Genomic DNA, 20,963 nt, shown 5'->3' on the forward strand with positions numbered 1-20,963 from the left:
GCTGTTACGAAAATTAGCAGCCTGCTGACACAGTGCGGTGCGGACAGAAGCTCTCCTGCGTTTGGTTAAACATCCCTATCCTACCGCACATGCACTTGGCTATAATTGTTTATAATAAAAACATGGCAGAATAATAAATATAAATCATTCAATTTTTGAAACATTAAATATGTTAATTGTAAACATAATACCAGTGGGCTAATTCCACCTTCTTGAATTGCGACATCATGTATATGGGGGGAAGGGGAGGGGGAGAGGGAGTGTTGGGTATTATAATTACATACGCCATTCTTAAGTGGGCTAGTTCCATGCACCATCTTGCTCACAGTTGGCAGAGACTCCCTCAAGCTGCGTAAGTGGCTGTTGGAGACTCAATGAGGTGGATGGAGCAGCCCACCTCAAGTGAGCTAGGTGTGAGGTGGCTGCTGGCATTGCTGCAATGGAGATCTTGGCACATGGGCTACAGGCGCATGCCACAATTTTTTGAATAAATAAATAAAACACTGACCCACATTTCTATCCTATCATACTACACAGCAACTGTATAAACATCACAGCATCCATGCAGGCTGTGCCAGTAAGCTGTGATGTCACAGTTTTAAACTTAGAACAAGTGGCCTAGTTCCACTGCTCTGGGAAAAAATGCCAACCATGCAAGTTGGGCCAGCAGGTTATCTCGCCATTTTAAACTTTCGATAAATGGGCTATTTGAGTTTCTCACCACTTTAAGCTCAACTCAAGCGAGCTAGTTCTGCCATCTTGCATTGTAACATCAGAAGAGTGTGTGTGTGTGTGTGTGTGTGTGTAATGGGGGGGGGGGGGGGGGAGGTTAGTACCTGAAAATGCTGCATGACATCAGTAGAAATCTGGTAACAATGCAGGTTATACCTGTATCTTCCTCTCTATTAACACTCTGTTAAAGGTAACTACATCATCTTTGATAAGTCTCTGGTTACAGCTAAAATTACCCATTAAACAGCGCATGATTTGTGTGTAAGCTGCAACCAGTCGTTTTATAATGTTTTCAAAAGTTTTTATTAGGCAATTACCCAGCTTTCGAGACACTGGAGCCTTAGCATAAGAGGACGGATGTGACGGGAACTTAATACACTGTCCAGTCACATTAATGTTACCACATGTCAAAGCCTGAATAACTACCTTTTGCAGTACGCACCATTGGGAGACGTGCAGGGAGAGAGTCAATGAGGTTCTGGAAGGTACCGACAGGGATGTGGAGACATGCTGACTCCAGTGCCGATAAGTTGCTCAGTTGAAGATCCATGGCACAAACAGACCGATCAAGGTGGTCCGACAGATTCTCGATTAGGCTTTAAACCGGAGGCTTTCGTAGTCAAGGGAGTACAGAAAACTCATCCTGCTGCTCTCTGAATCACGCATGTACACTGCGAGCTGTGTAACACTTTGCGTTGTGCTGCTGGTAGATGCCATCATGCCGAGGTAAAACAAATTGCATGTAGGGGTTTACATGGTCCCCAAGGACAGAAACGTACGTGTGTTGATCCATTTTGCCATCCGTTATGACGAAACTCTTCAGCGAATGCCAGGAAAACATTCCCCAGATCATAATGCTCCCTCCTTCTTTGCTTTTAGATGTTTTACATGGTATACGCCAACGGCCATTTGTCCAGTGGAGCATAAAACGTGATTCATCTGAAAAGGCCACCTGTCGCCACTCAATGAAGGTTCAGTTGCGGTACTGGCGTGCAAATTCAAGCCTTCGTCGCCGATGAACAGCAGTCAGCATGGGTGCATGAATCAGGGCCCATAGGCAGCAACATTCACTGAACGGTCGTTGAGGAGACACTGTTGGCAGCCCCTTGGTTTATGTGGGCGGTCAGTTGCTCAACAATTGCACGTCTATTGGCTCGTACATATCCTCGCAGTCATCGTTCACCCCTGTCATATACGACCGTCGTGCACCCCTGTTGCCTCGGCGAGCGTTTTGGATAGCGTCATTTTGCCGTACACAGTATATTTTAACCGCAGCGGAAAGCAAAAGGCTTACAGACGTAACCGTTTCAGAGATGCTTCCATTCCTGGCCCAAAAGCCATTGATCATGTCCTTTTGAACGTCCGCTAAATCGCATTACGACAACAACTGCAGTGTTGTCCACATCCCCCTGACATGCTTTCTATACCCTCCACTGCTAGTGCTGCCACCTGCCGTATGTTTGTGGTTATCGCACATCGACGCCGAATATAGGCGGTGATCACATTAACGTGACTGGACCACGTATTTTGTACCAGGTACAGCTAGCTGCTGGGATTATGGCGACGTCATGTATTCCAGGACCCTATGAGTGTGGCACACACCATCAGAAGCCGGCCTGGGTGGCCGAGCGGTTCTAGGCGCTACAGTCTGGAACCGCGCGACCGCTACGGTCGCAGGTTCGAATCCTGCCTCGGGCATGGATGTGTGTGATGTCCTTAGGTTAGTTAGGTGTGATTCGTTCTAAGTCTAGGGGACTGATGACCTCAGATGTTAAGTCCCATAGTGCTTAGAGCCATTTGAACCATTTTGTAATAAACATTCTACATCTATACTCGACAAGCCACCTGACACTGAGTGCCGCGCGGGATTAGCCGAGCGGTCTCAGGCGCTGCAGTCATGGACTGCATGGACTGCGCTGTTCCGTTTGTAAATGGTGCGTGTAAACAGTGGCTGTCGGTAGACCACTGTATTAGCTCTAATTTATCGAATTTTGCAGTTGTCATTTCGCGAGAAGTTTGTGGGAGGAAGCAATACGTTGTTCAGCTCTTCCCGAAACATATTCCAGAGGAATTTCAATAGTAAACCTCTCTGTGATGGACTTCTTCTAGTGTCTTGAGCATCTCCGTGACGTTCTCGCACTGACAATAAACGATCCCGAAGTCAAACGTGTCGCTCTCCGTTCCATCTTGTCTGTCTCGCGAAATCTTGTTGGGTAACGTTAAATGGGTGGTACTCGATGAAGATTGCAACAGTCATACTGCTTCTGTCGCATATCTCGCGTAGACACTAAGAAAAATAGCTAAAACGGGTTGGTGCACGGAACAGGTTATACAGGCAGCAACTTACCCCTGCTCCTTAATGGGAAGAGAAATGGTTACTTAAAAAAAAAAAAAAAAAAGTTTAAATGTGTGTGAAATCTTATGTGACTTAGCTGCTAAGGTCATCAGTCCCTCAGCTTACACACTACTTAACCTAAATTATCCCAAGGACAAACACACACACCCATGCCCAAGGGAAATGGTTACTACTGGCACGAAGTATCCACCTCCACACAATGTGTGCATATCACGAATATTTTTTTTAAAAAGGAACACTTGTAAGTGCTCAGGACGTAGCTACATTTACAAAATAATTTGTAGAATGAATATTTGACACCGTTACGATTTATCGTGCAAATGATCCATGGGACATGAAGCCACATGTCTGTCGGAAAGTCTTTGTTGGCGAATGGAAAATGACTGCTTTTCAGAAGACAAAAGATGTGTTTTGTTCATCTATACCTTAACATAATTTGTTTTGTTTAGTCATTCTTGAAGAAACATATTCCTCTTTGTCATAGAGGCATTGTTAATCGCTAGTAAATTAGCAGAGGGCAAACAATGGTTTAAGTTAGTTTGCAGTGATAAGCGCAATAAGTAAGCAGTTGTGACCTTTAATGCCTTCAGAAATACTACAGAAAGATGGTTCAAACAGCTGCATCTTCCTGAGAAGTATATCTTGTCGTACCGATGCAGAATACCAATTATAATGAACACATATACGAAAGGACGACATGGAAATGCTTACGGATGGATAAACATATACAAACAACAGTGGGCACTATTTACTTGGTTGGTTAATTCGGGGGAGGGGACCAAACAGCGAGGTCATCGGCCCTATCGGGTTAGGGAAGGATGGGGAAGGTAGGCGGCCGGACATTTTTAAAGTAACCGAATCATCCCGGCATTTGCCAGAAGCGATTTAGGGAAATCACGGAAAACCAAAATCAGGATGGCCGGATGCAGGTTTAAACCGTCGTCATCGTCCCTAATGCGAGTACAGTGTGCTAACCACTGCACCACCTCGCTCGGTCGCTATTTAGTCATTAGCATAGCGGCAGATTGTTATGACTGTAAATTCGGTACAAATGACTTCGCAATTTTAGTTACGCAATCATCTCGGTCAGAAAGATTAGCCGTTATTAATAAAAGTAAAGTCAAGCTGTTATCTTCTGTGAGCTGTACTGTCAAATCAGTATCTCGGTAGCATCGCGTAATAATCAATCACTCACGTCAAGTCATATCAAGTTTTCTTGGCGACTGCAACTGCAGTTTACGTCATCTGTCCCTCGGAGCTTCGCTTGCCTTCGTAATCGTTCGGCACAGTCATCCGAAGTAAGCTCCAGTAGCTGAACGCAAGTGCGCATGAATTTTATTTTGGTCTGTTGTTTACAAATCTGGAGGGAGGGGCTGTTCGTATGTCAGGCTGACAGTGCAGATTACAATGCTTAAATACTGGTGTTCCGTGTGGAAGTGAACGAGTCCGAACAAGAACGATGAGCCGCGTGAGAAGGTAAGCGTAGAAACTACATCTTCGTATTCATTAACAGCAATGAAATGTAGCGAATGGGTGCAACTGTATGTGGATAGACACGATTATACAGTCACCAAACAGGTATTAGATATTGCTGCACACCTCCCAAATTAATATCTTCAGAGTGATTTCTTTCATATTAGACGCTGTAAAGGTCAAGGGAAGGATGTCTGTCATGTTCGTGATTCTTAAAAGTTTTCTAAGCATAGAAATTATGCTGCCAGTTCGATCATGTTAACTGTCAAAAGGCAGTAAACACATTGAATTATCTAATTCTCCCCAGGTAGATGAATGACTATGTAAATACATCTTGAAAAAACTTTGCCCACACATAACGTTAACTACATAGATTTTAGGCAATTTCTTCAGTTATGGGAAGCAAAACGTGTTACTGTGAGCGAACTTCAGCATCCTTCCACATCTTTGAATGCTGTCATACGCGAATGTGCATAGGTGGGAAATGTAGGGTGAAATAGTCGAGAAAAACGTCTCGGACATTCCGGCAAATACTAACGGGTTCCCAGACTTATACAGTAAATATCACAGTGCAATGTAATATGGTTGGTGATTTATTGGTCATATGAATCGTCGATAGAATAGGTGCGTTTAGAAGCAGCTTCATTAAATAATCTTTATATGCAAATATGAATGACCACTCCCCTCCTAATTGCAATGGCAGCAGTCTTAAAGGCATTTCATAATTAATGATTAGATGCAATATAAATGTATTTTAACTGGATGCTTATTGTAGGTACGATGTACACCCAATATAGAAACAATTATAAGAAAATCAGTTATCAGCAAACACAACTAAAGTTTTTTGTATGACAAACATCATTCCCTTGCTTGTATATTATCAAAAGTATATGACAACGACTAATGCATATAAAAGTTTGATATCCCTGGAATGCTCGATTCACTCAAAGATTGAACAAAAACTTTAATGTTAGAAAATTAAAGGTGAATGATTAAGGGTCCACAAAACCGCCATCTCTCTATTACATTAATTTCTGAAATTTTTGTCTTTTGACCCTTGAGGCTACATTAGTTCACAACAACCAAAAGTTGAATGCTAAGTTATAGCAGAGACTTACCTATGGAACTATTAACTATTTGCAATAAATTATCAAAGGAATGTAAGAAACTGAGGATAGCAGATGCAGATGAAAGTATTAAAGTAACCACACTTTTTGTGTAGATGTATCACTGAAAAGACTCTCGCCTACTGCTGACTGCTTACTCTATATCTATCAAGTAAAGACAGCAGCAACTTCTTTGATAAAAGAAATGATTAACATGGAAAGCTGAGCATGTAACTGCCACAGTAGTGCGGTAGACAACACACACACACACTCAAACCAGTTGCACTGCAATCTGTTTGCTTCTTATGTACATAGCAGTCATTTATATATTTGAGACTTGGAAAGCAGTTAGTGTTGTCAGAGTGAAAAGGCAGCTGAGATAACCAACTTGGCTTATTGGTACTTGGCTTATTGGTATCTGAGCATTACAAACACACTAAGTACAAATGAAATCACTCGATTATAGACAGTAATTGTGTATCCACAGAACATGGTACTTGTAAATGGAAAAGTGTGGCAGTATCTCTAGTCTCCATTCTGGGAAGAGACTACCAAAGGGAGATGACGATGAGCAAAAGACTGAAAAACAACAAAAGGGTACGAGCAGGAGAGTGGAATGTTAGAAGTCTGACTCTGATAGGAAAGCTAGAAAACTGTAAGATGAAGTGGAAGGACTCAATCTAGATGCAGTAGGGGTTAGTGAAGTGAAACAAGAAGAAGATAAGGATTTTTGGACTGCCGAGTCTGGAATATGGTTACCATACATCTGGGATTAGCCCAGACTGGCCTGGTTTTTTTTTTTTTTTTTTTAGTGCTGTCTGGGGTTGCAAAAGTGTCCAGGATTTGAGAATTCTATGACTGAGGATACTTTCTTTTTTAAATTTTAGCCCTATATGTTCAACATGTGTTTTTAAACATTCTGTTATGGCTGTCCCACTCATCCAACCATAGAGCATGTGCTGATGTTGGTGAGGAGATGTGGCCTCCATTTCTGCCACAATTTTATGCTAACTGTTAGTTATTTGGCAACGCAATAGGGGCAATGTGTGTGTTTTCATAAGTGAAGTAACTTGTCTAAATATTTTTGATCATTTTTTCTCTATTCATTTTTTGTCTCGTATTAAGCAATGGGCAAAAGGAAGTGTGTGTTCAGTGTTAACTTGCAATAGCTATATAATTTTTTTAAATAGTGTAATGACAGTAACAATGAAGATGTTTATTGCACACTATGTACTGAAGAGATTTCTGATGCACATAAAGGAAAGGTTGATATTAAGGACCATATGAAAACAGCTAAATATAGGTGTGCTGTTAATACTACTACTGCACCAGACAAGTGTTTTTTTTCTTTTTTTTTAAGTCAAGCATGGGAACTGTGATGACGGGTGTACTGCTAGAGAGACTACATTTCATACCACACTCCTAAACACAAATTTGATAGCAAAACGCCAAACTGCACACAAAAACTTGGTTAAAAAGTTATGAGAGTCAAAAATTTTCATTTGTTGGAACCAAAACTGAGGCAGTTATTGTTAACATTACTTCTCCATTTATATTTGGTGAGGTGTTGTATTCATTCCTTCAAAAACATATCTATGTAACAGTAATGATGGAGAGCTCAAATAAAAGTGGAGCAAAACTTGTTCAGATTGTAGTAAGATATTTCAGTCAGAAGGAGGGAATTCAGTTGGCTTTGAATTTTCATCCTTGCAGGTGAAACTTCTCAAATTTTAACTCTGCATCTTTTGTAGATTGTGAAAAAGTACAAACCTGAAAAAAAAATTGTTTGTAACACAAACAGTGATTTGGGTAGTGTGAAGGGAGAGGGAATGAAAATGTGTCCAGAAGTGTTAAAAGGGTTTATAGAGACCTATTGTAGGAATTGGGTGCTAAGCCCACATTGTACCATTTCTGAAAAAAAAGTCTAGTGAAAAATACAACTGAGTAAAAATAAGTCTTAACAGTTTATTGAAACATTAAACTTGAAAGTAATTTCAAAAGTGGGACAGAGAGCAAGTTACTGTGAACTGTTATTTTCTCAGCAACTGTAGTATGTATGTCAGAATCAAGTTCAGTCATCAGTTGCACAGTTAGGAAATTTCTTTTGCTTTACTGGCTTCAACAGATTAATTGGTCATCTTCAATGGCTTGATATTGGTTGGTTGGTTAGTCAGTTAGTTTCATGTTCCGTGGATCATTTTGCACAATAAATTGTAATGATGTGGAACAACTCATTTTACGTTCATATGGCAAATTAATTTGTACATATGGTTACATTCAGAACATTTCTAAGGTTTTTTTTTATATAGTAGCAGATATCAATATATTCTTCAGAGGCAGAATGCCATGATATGTTGAAAAAATACAAAGTGTATGTGATAATTAAGCAGCAGTCGAATGAAAATGAGAGATGGAAAAAAGTAAGTAAATTGTTTATTGATTCAAAAGTAATCACCATAACTGTCAACACATTCTAGACGGTCAGCACTTTCATGGAAAAATGTTTGCAGTTTCTTAAGAACCATGATTGTACTCAGGCATGCACCTCTTTCAAAGCAAGTCAACAGCCATGAAAATCTTTCTTCAGGGCTCCAAAACTATGGAAATGGCATGGAAGAGAGAACGAGGCTGAATGGAGGATGTTTAAGTGATTCGCAGCCAAGAATATGCAGTGTAGTTAAAAGCCTGTGCAACACGTGGGAAGAACGACGTGTTGCCAAGGTTGTTTAGAGTATGGTGCAGAAGTTTCCCTGGGAAGCCCTTACACATCCTCCGTGCAGTGTTTCAGATGAAGTGCACACCTTGGTACAATCATTGTTCTGCAGGCAACTGCAAACATTTTTCCATGAAGGCATTGACCATAGTGTCTCACATCTATTAAAAGTTAAAGAAATTACTTTTGAAATAATAACAGTTTACTTACTTTTTCCATCTGTCTCATTTTCATTTGACTGTCTCTTATACATAGTAAAGTATGGACATAAATTTGAGTCATTCACTTCATCTATGTTTATAATAGTCACATACAGTATGTACAGTATTCAACACATCATGAAATTATGCTTCTGTAAAGCAGACACTGACATCTGATAAACCAGTAGTATGTTTCTGAAGAGGACAGAGTAATATGCTGAAACTGGTAAAACAAAATAAATTTCCTAATTATGCAACTATGATGATTTTATTCTGAAACAATGGTGCAGTGATAAATGCCAAAGTCGGAAGCAAAACATGAGAAGATAGAGTATATGATATACTGTATGATTGCAAACCATGGATGAAGAGCAAAAGGCGGATTCCATATTCCTATATTTCCAAAAAGCGTTTGACATGGTGCCCTTCTATAGACTGTTAATGAAGGTATGAGCATATGGAGTAGGTTCCAGATATGTGAGTAGCTCGAAGACTTCTTAACTAACGGAACACAGTATGTTGTCCTTGGCAGTGTGTGATCATCAGAGTATCATCAGGGGTGCCCAAGGGAAGTATGATAGGGACCGATGTTATTTTCTCTATATACTGTGCAACAAAATTAAAGGATCACTTTCTAGAAATCATTACACTCAGGCTCAGTGATGCTTTAAACGGCAAGGTGTCAACAAATGTGGCAAAAAAAGCCACAGCTCAGAAGTTCATGTAAGCTTTAAGGTGGGTTAATGGTGTCACAGTGGCACCGAATTGCACCAAAATTCTGCCAAATGCCACAGTGGATGTGTCACACAATAGGTAGGTTGTCACACCCTGTCCTACCCATGTTTCACCCTTCTTTTACTGTCTCTATGATAGAGGTCAGAACCATGACAGCCAGCATTGAATTCATGCAGTTTTCATATAGGTGGCCGAGGGAAAAATTTCAGACAACACTGCTCAGAATCGATGTGAAAAGGCCTCAGAGGTGGCATAAAGAGCATCAGTGAAACCACCTCTTACCTTGGGGCATTTATTCTCACACATTTTGCTGTCAAAAATGACAGAGTGCAGTGTGGTGAGCAACAGGTTGACCTTCTTGACAACATTTGACATTGCTTCCACCTCCTCGGCATTTCAGCCCTAATCTGAGGACAGCATAGGGCTGCAACCCCATTGAACATGATCTGATCTTTCTGGAGTGTAATGTGACTGCAATTTTTGCTCTGGTATGGGGTAGAACCACTAGCAACTTTTCAAAAACCATTTTATGAAATTTGAATGTGATCCAAAGAAACAAAGGAGTTATATGTGCCAGTGTGAATGGAACAACAAGATTTCTGATATGAAGAAATAGCATACCAGTTGTGCTAAAAGACAACTTTTAACACAACAGTGTGCTATTCATTTCTTCACATTGGCATTCTTCAAAAACAGTCGCTGAAAATGATTAACAAAAATGTAAGTGACAGGACTGGTCTTAAGGCGTAAATCATGATTCTGTCTCAAAAAAGCTTAAACTTAATGAAATCAGTTTATACTGCTTTGGATAACACTCAAGAAACAGCTTGCAGAGAGGTTTCTGAGCAACTCAGACAGTGTTGGAAAGAGAAAAAGTAATTCCTGCATGGGGAGAAATTACGGATGGCGTGCCTCTCGTATTCCTTATATACAATTGGTATCCCATATTGATTTACATTTTATTTATTCCCACCAACATGGTGTGCCATACATGCTTTCTGTGGAAGGACGGTGTTAACAGTGGAAGTTCACAGGCAATTGATGGCAGTGTGTGGACAGGGTGCGCTGTCCTGAAAAACTGAGCAGCTGGGTGGATGGATGGAAAAGTGACTGCCCATCAACGGAGAAAGGAATCAGTTCTGGGAGGAAAGAGACTGTGGTAACACCAGTCAACATTTCATGAATGGAAAAGCCTATTCAGGTGAATAAGTGCATCACATTTACAGAACTGGAGTTGGCCACAGGACTTACCAGAAGCACTCAGCACCACATAGCTCACAAACACCTTAATCTTGGGAAGGTGTCTGCCAGGTGGGTGCCTAAATCCCTGAATGCAGCACAAACACAACAGCGCAAGGACATATGCAGCAATCTCTTTCAACACCACAGCTAGGATCTAGTACATTTCATGTCCAAACACGTGACACAATGAGACTTGGCTCCGCTACCATGAGGCAGAGACTAAATCCCTATCAGTCTTTTGGGACACAGGTGGAATCCTCCTCATTCACTGGCTGGAACCAGGGACCACTATCACAGCATGGCATATGTAGAGACACTTCTGAGATTGCACCATGCAATTCAAAACAAACATCCAGGAGACTGGGCAAAGGAGTGCTCTTGCAGGATGACAGCTGTTGTCCCCATAATATTCGGACAACCATAGCTACTACTGCTTACATGGGGTTCCAGGTATTGCCATCCACTGTATTCTCCTGACTTGGTCCCTTCCAATTACCAACTACATGGGTCTGTAAAAAAAAACCTTTGCCCAGACATTTCGCATACGTCCAAGAACTGTGAGTACCTGTCCTGGAGAGAGAGGGGGGGGGGGGGGGGAGAGAGAGAGAGAGAGAGAGAGAGAGAGAGAGAGAGAGACTCCAAAATTGTGCTTTGGGAAGGGCGTACATAAATTACCACATTGGGGGTGCAAGTGTGTGCCGTTTAATGGAGGCTATGTTGAGAAAGAGGATGTGTCTGTTAAGGCATAGGGGTTGTTAGTGAGTGTAAATCAATATGGATTCCCCCTTGCATGTTAATGACCTTTTCACTATGATAAAAGTTTTATAATTAATCCTATTCGAGACAGCAACAAAATGCACTTTCAACGTTTTTCAAAGAATTGAGTGATTTCCTCTCTTAATTGGGAAAAATATAGTATATTCAGTTACATACAACAAATACAATAACAGTTAATAAATGTAACACAAGAACATGAATCTGTGAATACAGAAGGCTTCATGAAATTTGTCTGTTTGAAAAAGAGATTGTATCATGGACATACCACTCTGATGCTCAGTAGAGCTGTTTACAGAGATATTGTTAGTATGTGTATTGGGCTGCAATTCCATGGAAAACTAATCTCTACTAGAGAATGTCTAATCTAATACTGAACTTGATAACAACAGCGTTTAAATTGGTTATAAGCCAGTAATTGCTACCATCTGTGAAAGGAATACCTTACACTAGTGACAAAGATGACGATTTAATTCTTCAAGATGACAGTGCTGGGCTATGCATGGGCCATCTTATGAAGTCAGCAACAAACAGTTCAGTACACGGAGTAATAAGTCTGATTCTCTGAGAAGCAGCCTTCCTGCAAGTCTTTTGTACTGATTTCTTTCTGTTCTGTCTTAGGCATTTGGCTGTGCAATATCACTTCATGTTTAACTACAGGAAGCAAGGAGCATGTTAGATAGATCATGAAACTCTGATGAGTCTTCCAAATGGGGGTAAATAACTTCTGACTATCCACAGGGTTCAACTCTGGGACCATTCTTATTCTTGCTGTATACAAATGGCCTATTTTACACTGTTAAATAAGAAATAGTGCCTGTTGCTAGTGACGGAAGCATCATAATTAAGCTTCAGCAACACAACAAGTAATAAACGAAATGTTCAAAAGTATTATTGATTGATCCACAGTAAATGTTTTGTCACTTAATTTAGAAAAAAACACAGGTCATTCAGTTCTGTACAGTGTGGACACAGTGTCATCTGTTAGTTATACAAATGGGGATTTCGTAGGTCATCTTCACATCTTTCTGTGGTCCTTTCTTGTCGAAATTTAATGTAGGGATAGAATCAGGAATGCTGTCTTTGAAAGAGCTCTCAAGTTAAAGCTATTCCTCAGGAAGCCTGTTAAACATGTCTTTGTTCGAATAGAGGAGTCCTGTGAAGTGATCCTTGTCTGTGAATGATTTTTGCATTTGCTGTTTCACTTCTAGTCCCACATTATCTTCTCATCAATTACAATTGACACTAAAGAAATTAGAAGAATGGTCTGCTACAGCATGTTTTAATTTCTCCCCTGAGAAACTGTGTATATTAAAGTTTAATTGTGATCATTCTGTTTTTAACTCTCATCTGAAGTTGTAGGGTACTGTTTTATTGACTCGGTGAGGTTGCTGTGTCTCATATTTGACATAATACTGACTTTGCTCTCAGATTTAAGGGAATTGAAAATAAGAGCCCTTACAGCACTTGGCATCACGAAGTGTTTGGTGCAGACAGATCATCCTTGCTGCAAATTTATGAGTTTCATACACTCTCATCTAGATATGGTTGCATGCTCTGTGGTGACTCAGTGCAACCATCATATTTAAAAATTTGAGCTAAAGCTGCTTCCGACATCACTGGCTTTTTCTGGAACTATTAATATGTGTGCAACCTTGAAATTTTACAAAAATCACTGCTATATAAGCAAAGTGGCACTTAATGACTCTAGGTGTATCACGAATAAACATACAGATGTACGACTGTAGCTAAGCACTACCCTAGATGTTGTTGAAACCCAGTATAATTTTAGACTCGACAAAACTGCAGTAAACTATTCGCTCCAGACTATGTTTCTAAGAACATATTTTTATTACAATTTTAAATGAGCACAATGTGATTTTAAGGTAGTTTATACTGATGTGTCCAAACAGCAGCACACTACTAGTTGTAATGCCATTTCTGCCAATCGTGTCCTGTCCTCAGAATCTCTCAGCCCAGTGAGCTTAATGTATTTCATGCTGAAGTATATGCTACTCTAAAAGCTGTGGATTTGATGTGATGTGATCAGGGGTTGAAATCCCTGATCCATTCAAAATCACTCATTGCTCTGTACACCATCCAACAATGTATCCAGTAGATGGACAGGGTAAGGAGGTGTCATTTCGCTTCATACCTGGTCACCTGGGAATGACTTAGATGACACTGCAGCCAATGGGGCCTGCACCCTACGAAGAAGGTCCATAATGCATCTATGGGAGAAAGAGTGGCAGGGTGTTATGGATAACATGTTGAGATCAACAAAAGGGACTAAAAGGTCGTATCACATCTCCTTACAGCCAGTTAGAAGTGATGAAGTCTAATGAACATATATTTGAACAGCACACAGCTCTCCCTGATGTGTGGCTTCCTTCTCGGATGTAATGCATGTGGCATACTGATTACAGTTTGCCACATTTTAACTGAGTGTAGTTTATATCATGAGGAGTACTGAAGCTGGCTTATTGGCAGCCCTCCCTTTAATTTTCAGTGACAATGGGATGAATATGGCACGAGTTTTAAGATTTTTTGATTTGTCTGACCTTCTACCTAAGGCAGTATGCAGGATATTTTTGGATTTGCAGAAAATGGTGGTATCTGTAAATTATCAGCCAGCCACCATTTATGGACTTACTTTACCATGACTTTTCCGGTCTGGTAATAATATTTTAACAGTATTGTCTTGTGATACAGACAGTGTTAACTTTGGACTGTTGAGAATGGCTGTGTCTGCTAATAAATGTGATCTTCTCTGGCTTTTGGTATTTCTGCATTTTATTTACAATGAGGACGTTTATCTGATATAGTATTTGGAAGGGCACTGATAACCCTGATGTTAAGTGTACTGAACAATAATAATTCTCTACAAGGCAAGATTGATTATGGTAATCATCAATAACAATATAGCCTGGCGTAAGAAAATATTTAAAACTGTTCAAATTTCCTGGATGTGCATATTAACCAGAACCTGAATTGGAAATCACGTGCTATAAATCTTCTCAAATGTTTGAGTTCAGCAATATTTGCTCTAAGTGTAATTGCTGATTTTGGTGATAAAAGCATCACAAAATGAGTTTATTTTGCATAATTTCATTTTCTGATGTCATATGTAATAATAATCTGACTACTAGTAGGAACAAAGTGTTCATTGCAAAGAAGTGTGTTTTAAGTGTTTTGTACTGTAAGACACAAATAGCAGCATGCCCACAATGAACCAAAGTTTAATCTTTTTCCACATGCAAGTGAACAATAATTGACAACATAGGCACAAACATAGAAACAATCCAGGTACTAGTACAAGCAGTTGTTGACAATAAGTATGAACGTAATATGAGGGTGAGTGCCTGTTGCACTGAGCTTGTAAAAGGAGGGCTCTGGTAGATGGCGTGGCGGATGCCGTGCCTTGTGCACAAGTCATGTGGCCCACTGCAGGTAGCCTCTGGTGGTGGCCAAGCCCGTTGGCACAATATTCAAAGTGTAGAGCATCAGTGTCCTATTACATACAAGGTTATAGCACCCTTTCACCTTGTGGAATGGGTGCTCAGCCAATGTGGGCATTGGAGCGAATGTTGAAACGTTCACAGCATCTGTGGTGAATGCCTCAGACAAAGACAGTGGAAGCAGATGAATATTCTGGACCAGAATTGATGAGTAGGGAGAGAAGTGGGGCGGCCGTGGACACACGCGGCGGCTGCTCCCCCGTGTAGTACCGTAATCAGGTACAAAGGCACTGGTAGCATCTTGACGTCTCATTCCTCGACATGATGGAACTGTGCTGATGGTGAAGGCACTGGTGATGGAACAGCCAGCGGCAATGAATCCTCATGGGAAGGTCCAGAAGCAGGCTTCAGTAGCTGGACCCAGAAGAAGAGGCAGGAGGTAGTGACATCCACTAGGAGAGCAGGCCCTCCCCTGCAGCAGAGATGCCCTGTGAGGCCAGGGCAGGTGCTGAGGGAGGAGGCACAAGGCAGACCTGCAACTGTAGCCATGGTGCAAGGACACAGATGGTCATGGTGGTGTGCCACTGATCATACAGAGGCAGCAGCTGTGGACTGTGGCCTGAATCCACTTCTGTTGGTGGCCAAACCCTCAAACCCAGATTTTGGAACCAACAGCGAACAGCGATGAGGGCTGTGCCATCAGGCATTGGTGGGGCAGCATGAGCAGGTACAGGAAGGTACATGGCTGTCTACCAAGGAGCATCTTGGCTGGACTCCAGGAGGGTGCACGGCTGTCAACCAAGGAGCATCTTGGCTGGACTCCAGGAGGGGTGCATGGCTTCGACCAAGGAGCAGCTTGGCCAGACTCCAATCCTCCATCGGCGTGAACCTGTAAGAACTCGAGAATTGTGTCGCGGCACCATCCGTGGAGGAGTCTGCGGATGAGACATTCCACCTCACCATTAGATTGGGGGTGTATAGGAGGAGCAGTCAAGTGTGATGCAAAAAATGTGGAAGGCCAGAGGCACAAACAGTGGACTGTTATCCATCACAAGTGTACAAGGCAATCCTTCAATAGAAAAAAATTGAAGGGGGGCTGAATTATAGTTGCACCTGATGTCAAAGGAAAGAGAATAGTGTAAGGAAATTCAGAGTAAGTGTTGACTGCCAGCAACCAGGAAGAATTTAGGAAGGGTCCAACAAAATCAACACAGATGGGTACCTTGTGGATGCTGTGGGGTGGGCTGCAGAGAGAGCATCGCCTGCAGCACTGCTGTTGGGCAGCAAACTGAGAGAAGGCTGCGACTAGATGTACACTGTCACCATCAATGCTGGGCTGAAAGACCAATGACATGGTATGTGACACCTTCCCAATTTCCACGATTGAGCTAAAGCACAAGGCCAGGATCACAACCCTAGGTGACAGCTCATCTGTAGCTAGGAGAACAACGCCGTCAAATACTGAAAGGCAGTGATGGTGGGCAAAATAGTTAAAAAAAGGATCAGAAGCCCTGCCTGGCCAACCATGCTGAACGAGGTGAACAATGTAACACAAAACTCTATTGGCAGTGACAGCAGCTGCGATCCAGGAGCCTGTAACAGGAAACCCTTCCACTGTATGTTGCATCTATATAACTAAGTGAAAACAATGGATTTCTTCCTGATTAGAAGTAGGATATGGTCCACTCGGAAGCCGAGATTGCACATAAGCATTGGCATGGTGTGCAGTAGGCTGAAAATGTATTTCATAGTTGCAGTGAGGCAGAAACGAGGTCTAACACTGGAGGCGACGTGCTGCTTTATGAGGCAATAAAGCAGGAGGATTAAACAACGAAACCAAGTGCTTGTGGTCAGTAATGAGCTGGAACTTAGACCCATACAAGAACACATGAAACTTTTTGAGAGCGTAGATGATAACAAGCACTTCCTTTTCAACTTTAGAGTAATGCTGCTAAATGGAGTTTAGTATTTTTGATGCATCAGCTATCAGGAATTGGGAACCAGCCCCATATTGATGTGAGAGAATGGCCATGAGTCCATACTGAGAGGTGCCTGTAGCCAAAACCAGGTGGTGGCCAGGATGGAAAGCAGCCAAACAAGGGACAGAGTATAATCAGCTTCCACTAAAAATGAAAGTTCTTGTGGAGTACCTTGTAGATGGGGTAGGTCAATGCAGCCACACCCGGAATAAATGTGATAGTAAGCAATTTAACCTCAAAACAATTTGAGTTCTTTGACATTTTAGGGGAGAACTGTGACCACAACAAGATGACATAAAGGCTTACCACCATCCTTAGAAACCTCAAAACCCAAATACACAATGCCTGGCTGAAAAAAAGTTGCATTTCAACCTTGCAGTATGTAAGACCGTGAACAATGAACATAGGTTATGTAAATGCAATTCTGTGGATGCACCCGTCACGATGATGTCATAGAGAAGGTTGATAAACCCCTGAACGGACATTGTCGGTTCTTCCAGAAAATGCTGAAAAATCGCCAGGATGCTAGTCACACTAAATGGGAGGCACTGATACTGGTACAACCCAAAGGGTGTGTTAGTCACAAGGAGCCATTTAGCGTTCTCATCCGATGGAACCTGTAAGTAGGCTTCAAATATATCAGTTTTGGAAAAAACTTGTCCCCAGAGAGTTTAGCCAATAACTCATCTGGACAGGGCAAAGGGTGGGTGTCAATGATAAATTGAGCGTTTAGACCACTTGCTTGATGCAACATGCTGTATAACCTCCAAGAACACCATCCTGCCTAATTCAGATTTCACTTGATCACACAAAACCATCGGAATAGGGTGCGTATGGAGAAAGTGCAGTTGCACAGTAGGTTTCAGTGTAATGTGGGCCACAAAATTAGTGGCACAACTTAACCCATCTGAGAAACTTGGAACACAGAGAATCTAACTGCTGGTTAGGGACCTTGTCAGAAACCAGGTACACTGTATCCGAAATGGAAAAACCAAAAGCACTGAAAGTATACAAACTGAACAAATTCATGGTATGAGCATCATCCACTACCGAAAAAGTCAAGGAATGAGCCAGATATTTATACGTAATTGGAGCTACAAATTGCCCCAAAACTGTAGTGTGCTGCTTGTTGTAACTCACCGAATGTCAAGTAACCAGAGACAAAACCACATAAATTTTTGAGTTCAGTAGTTACGGTTGCACCTGTATCCATCTTTAGGCTGAGCACATTGTCCATCACTCATACTTCAGTAAACATTTTGGTCTGAGTTATAATCACTGGAGACACACAACTAAGATAGATGTCAATGTCCACAGGAAGGGGCTGGGAATGACTCTGACACAATATGCCCTTTTTTCCAACCGTTATTTCACGTCACCCAGTGCTTAAGGGCCCGTGGTTCTGTCATCTTGCACTAAACAGTATGGGCAAGATGAGAGCACAAACTGCTGCCGTTGCTGTGGTTATTGTGGGACACACAGCAGTCCTGCGCAGTGAGGAAGCTACATTTGCACCACCTGAGCACTGACAAATGCTCGATGGCCAGGAACAGGAACCACTGCGGCGATGTTGCATCAAGCCTCAGTCTGATCACCAGCAGCATGAGATACCTCAAAAGATTGAGCAATATTTAACACTTTAGCAAAAGCTGGATTGTCACACTGTAGTATGTGTTGACGCACCTTTTTGTCAGGAGCCAACCGCATGATGGCGCCACAACCATAGAATCAGCATACATATCCCACCTGCAGGTTCGGGGATTAGAATAGGCCTAAGGTATTCCTGCCTGTCATAAGAGGCAACTAAAAGGAGCCTCACACTCTTCGGTCCTACGAGTTTTTTTTTTTTTTTTTACACGTCAAGTTCTGTAGGACCAAACTGAGGAGCAAATCTCCAAGGTCATAGAATATGTCAATACATGAAATTAAATTACAACATAGAAGTAATAACAGATAAAAATAAATGTTCATGAAACTGAAAAAAGTCAATCCATAAGTTTAAGTAAACGCTATCTGCAATACAATAAGAATCAGCTTAATTTTTCAAGGAACTCTTCAACAGAATAGAAGGAGTGACCCATGATAAAACTCTTCAGTTTCGATTTGAAAGCACATGGATTACTGTTAAGATTTTTGAATTTGAGAGGCAGCTTATTGAAAATGGATACAGCAGTATACTGCACACCTTTTTGCACAAGAGTTAAGGAAGTCTGATCCAAATGCAGGTTTGATTTTTGCCGAGTATTAACCGAGTGAAAGCTCCTTATTCTTGGCAATAAACTAATATTGGTAACAAGAAATGACAAGAGGTTCGTGAACTCAAACCACTTATTACCCGAACCGCCCGTTTCTGAGCCAAAAATATCCTTTTAGAATGGGAAGAGTTACCCCAAAATACAACACCATATGACATAAGTGAATGAAAATAATCAAATTAGACTAATTTTCGTGTTGAACGATCACTCACTCCTGATATGGTTTGAATAGTAAAAATGGCAGTATTAAGTCTTTGAACAAGATCCTTTGAACAAGATCCACGACAGCTTACTATCTATCTGAACACCTAGAAATTTGAACTGTCCAGTTTCACTGATCATATGCCTGTTCTGTGAAATTAAAACATCAGGTTTTGTTGAATTGTGTGTTAGAAACTGTAAAAAAAAATGAGTCTTACTGTGATTTAGCGTTAGTTTATTTTTTACAAGCCATGAACTTAGGTCATGAACTGCTCTATTTGAAACGGGGCCATTGTTGGACGCAACATCCTTTACTACCAACATTTATATAAATAAGGGACAGGAGTGGCCCCAACACTGATCCCTGGGGCATCCCTCACTTGACAGTACCCCACTCAGACCCCACATCACAGCCGTTATCAACATTGTGAATAATGACCTTTTGCTGCCTGTTGCTAAAGTAAGAGGTGAACCAATTGTGAGCTGTAATGGTCCAACTTCTGGAGCAATATTTTGTGATCAACACAATCAAATACCTTAGTTAAATCAAAAAATATGCCAAGCATTCGAAACCTTTTGTTTAGCCCATCCAGTACCTCACAGAGAAAAGAGAATATAGCATTTTCAGTTGTTAAACGACTTCTAAAGCCGAACTGTACATTTGATAGCAAATCGTGTGATATAAAATGATCAATTATCCTTACATACACAGTCTTTTCAATAACTTTTGCGAACACTGATGGCATACAAATAGGTCTAAAATTGTCTACATTATCCCTTTCTCCCTTTTTATAAAGCGGCTTTACTAATGAGTACTTTAATTGCTCAGGAAACTGACCATTCCTAAAGGAAAAATTACAAATATGGCTAAATACATGGCTAACATGTGCAGCACGGTACTTTAATATTCTGCTAAACACTCCATCATAACAATGAGAGTCCTTAGTCTTCAGTGATTTAATTATTGACTCAATCTCCCCCTTGTCTGTATCACAGAGGAGTATTTCAGACATTAATCTCGGAAAGGCATTTGCCAAGAAAGTTATGATTCCCCATAGAAACTAATTCTTTTTTTTTTAATTCACCAGCAATGCTCAGAAAATGATTGTTAAATACTGTACATGTATCTGATTTGTCAGTAACAGAAACATTTTTACTGTGAACTGACATTATATTGTCCACCTTGTGCTGCTGATCAGAAACTTGTTTCACAACTGACCATATGGTTAATTTTATCCTGTGAATTAACTGTTCTATTTGCATACCACATACTCTTTGCTTCCCTAATAACATTTTTAAGCACCTTACAATACTGTTTGTAATGGGCTACTGTAGCTTGATTGTGAGTTCAGGTCCCATTCTATGGTTTGACCTGCCACTTTCAAAATTCTACAGAAGTGGGCAAGTGGGTAAGGACACTTTCCTGGATATGACATCTTCTTCTGTTGTCTCCTGTCCTCTTTCGCCTCCATGACAATATTGGATTTCTCTGCACCCAATATCGAGCATGGTACCCAGTCCATTGTGGTGGGGCCGTCATGTACCCATTTGGTGGTAGCCTCCTGACAACACAGGGATCACATTACTGATGCCTGAGCTGTAAACTCTCCATGTATGCCAAGGAGTACATGCCTGTCTTCCTGGGGCATCAGGACTCCCGGCAATGGCCATCATGCCAGTTGGCCTTTGCTGTGGCTGGGTGGCGCCCGTGGGGAGAGCCCCTGGTCGGAGTGGGTGGC

General features: G+C 41.3%; 1 protein-coding gene across 2 annotated transcripts in view; it reads left to right on the forward strand.

The window, feature by feature from the left end:
• Positions 1–4,363: 4,363 nt before the first annotated feature.
• Positions 4,364–20,963, forward strand: part of LOC126184761 (sulfide:quinone oxidoreductase, mitochondrial) — a 101,334-nt gene continuing 84,734 nt past the window's right edge. For both annotated transcript variants that reach the window (XM_049927307.1, XM_049927308.1), the window contains exon 1: positions 4,364–4,564. In XM_049927307.1, the coding sequence (XP_049783264.1) occupies positions 4,548–4,564 (17 nt within the window). In that variant the 5' untranslated portion in view covers positions 4,364–4,547. The remainder of the gene's footprint in view (positions 4,565–20,963) is intronic.

This window comes from Schistocerca cancellata, chromosome 4, assembly GCF_023864275.1.
Source record: "Schistocerca cancellata isolate TAMUIC-IGC-003103 chromosome 4, iqSchCanc2.1, whole genome shotgun sequence".
Lineage (NCBI taxonomy): Eukaryota > Metazoa > Arthropoda > Insecta > Orthoptera > Acrididae > Schistocerca > Schistocerca cancellata.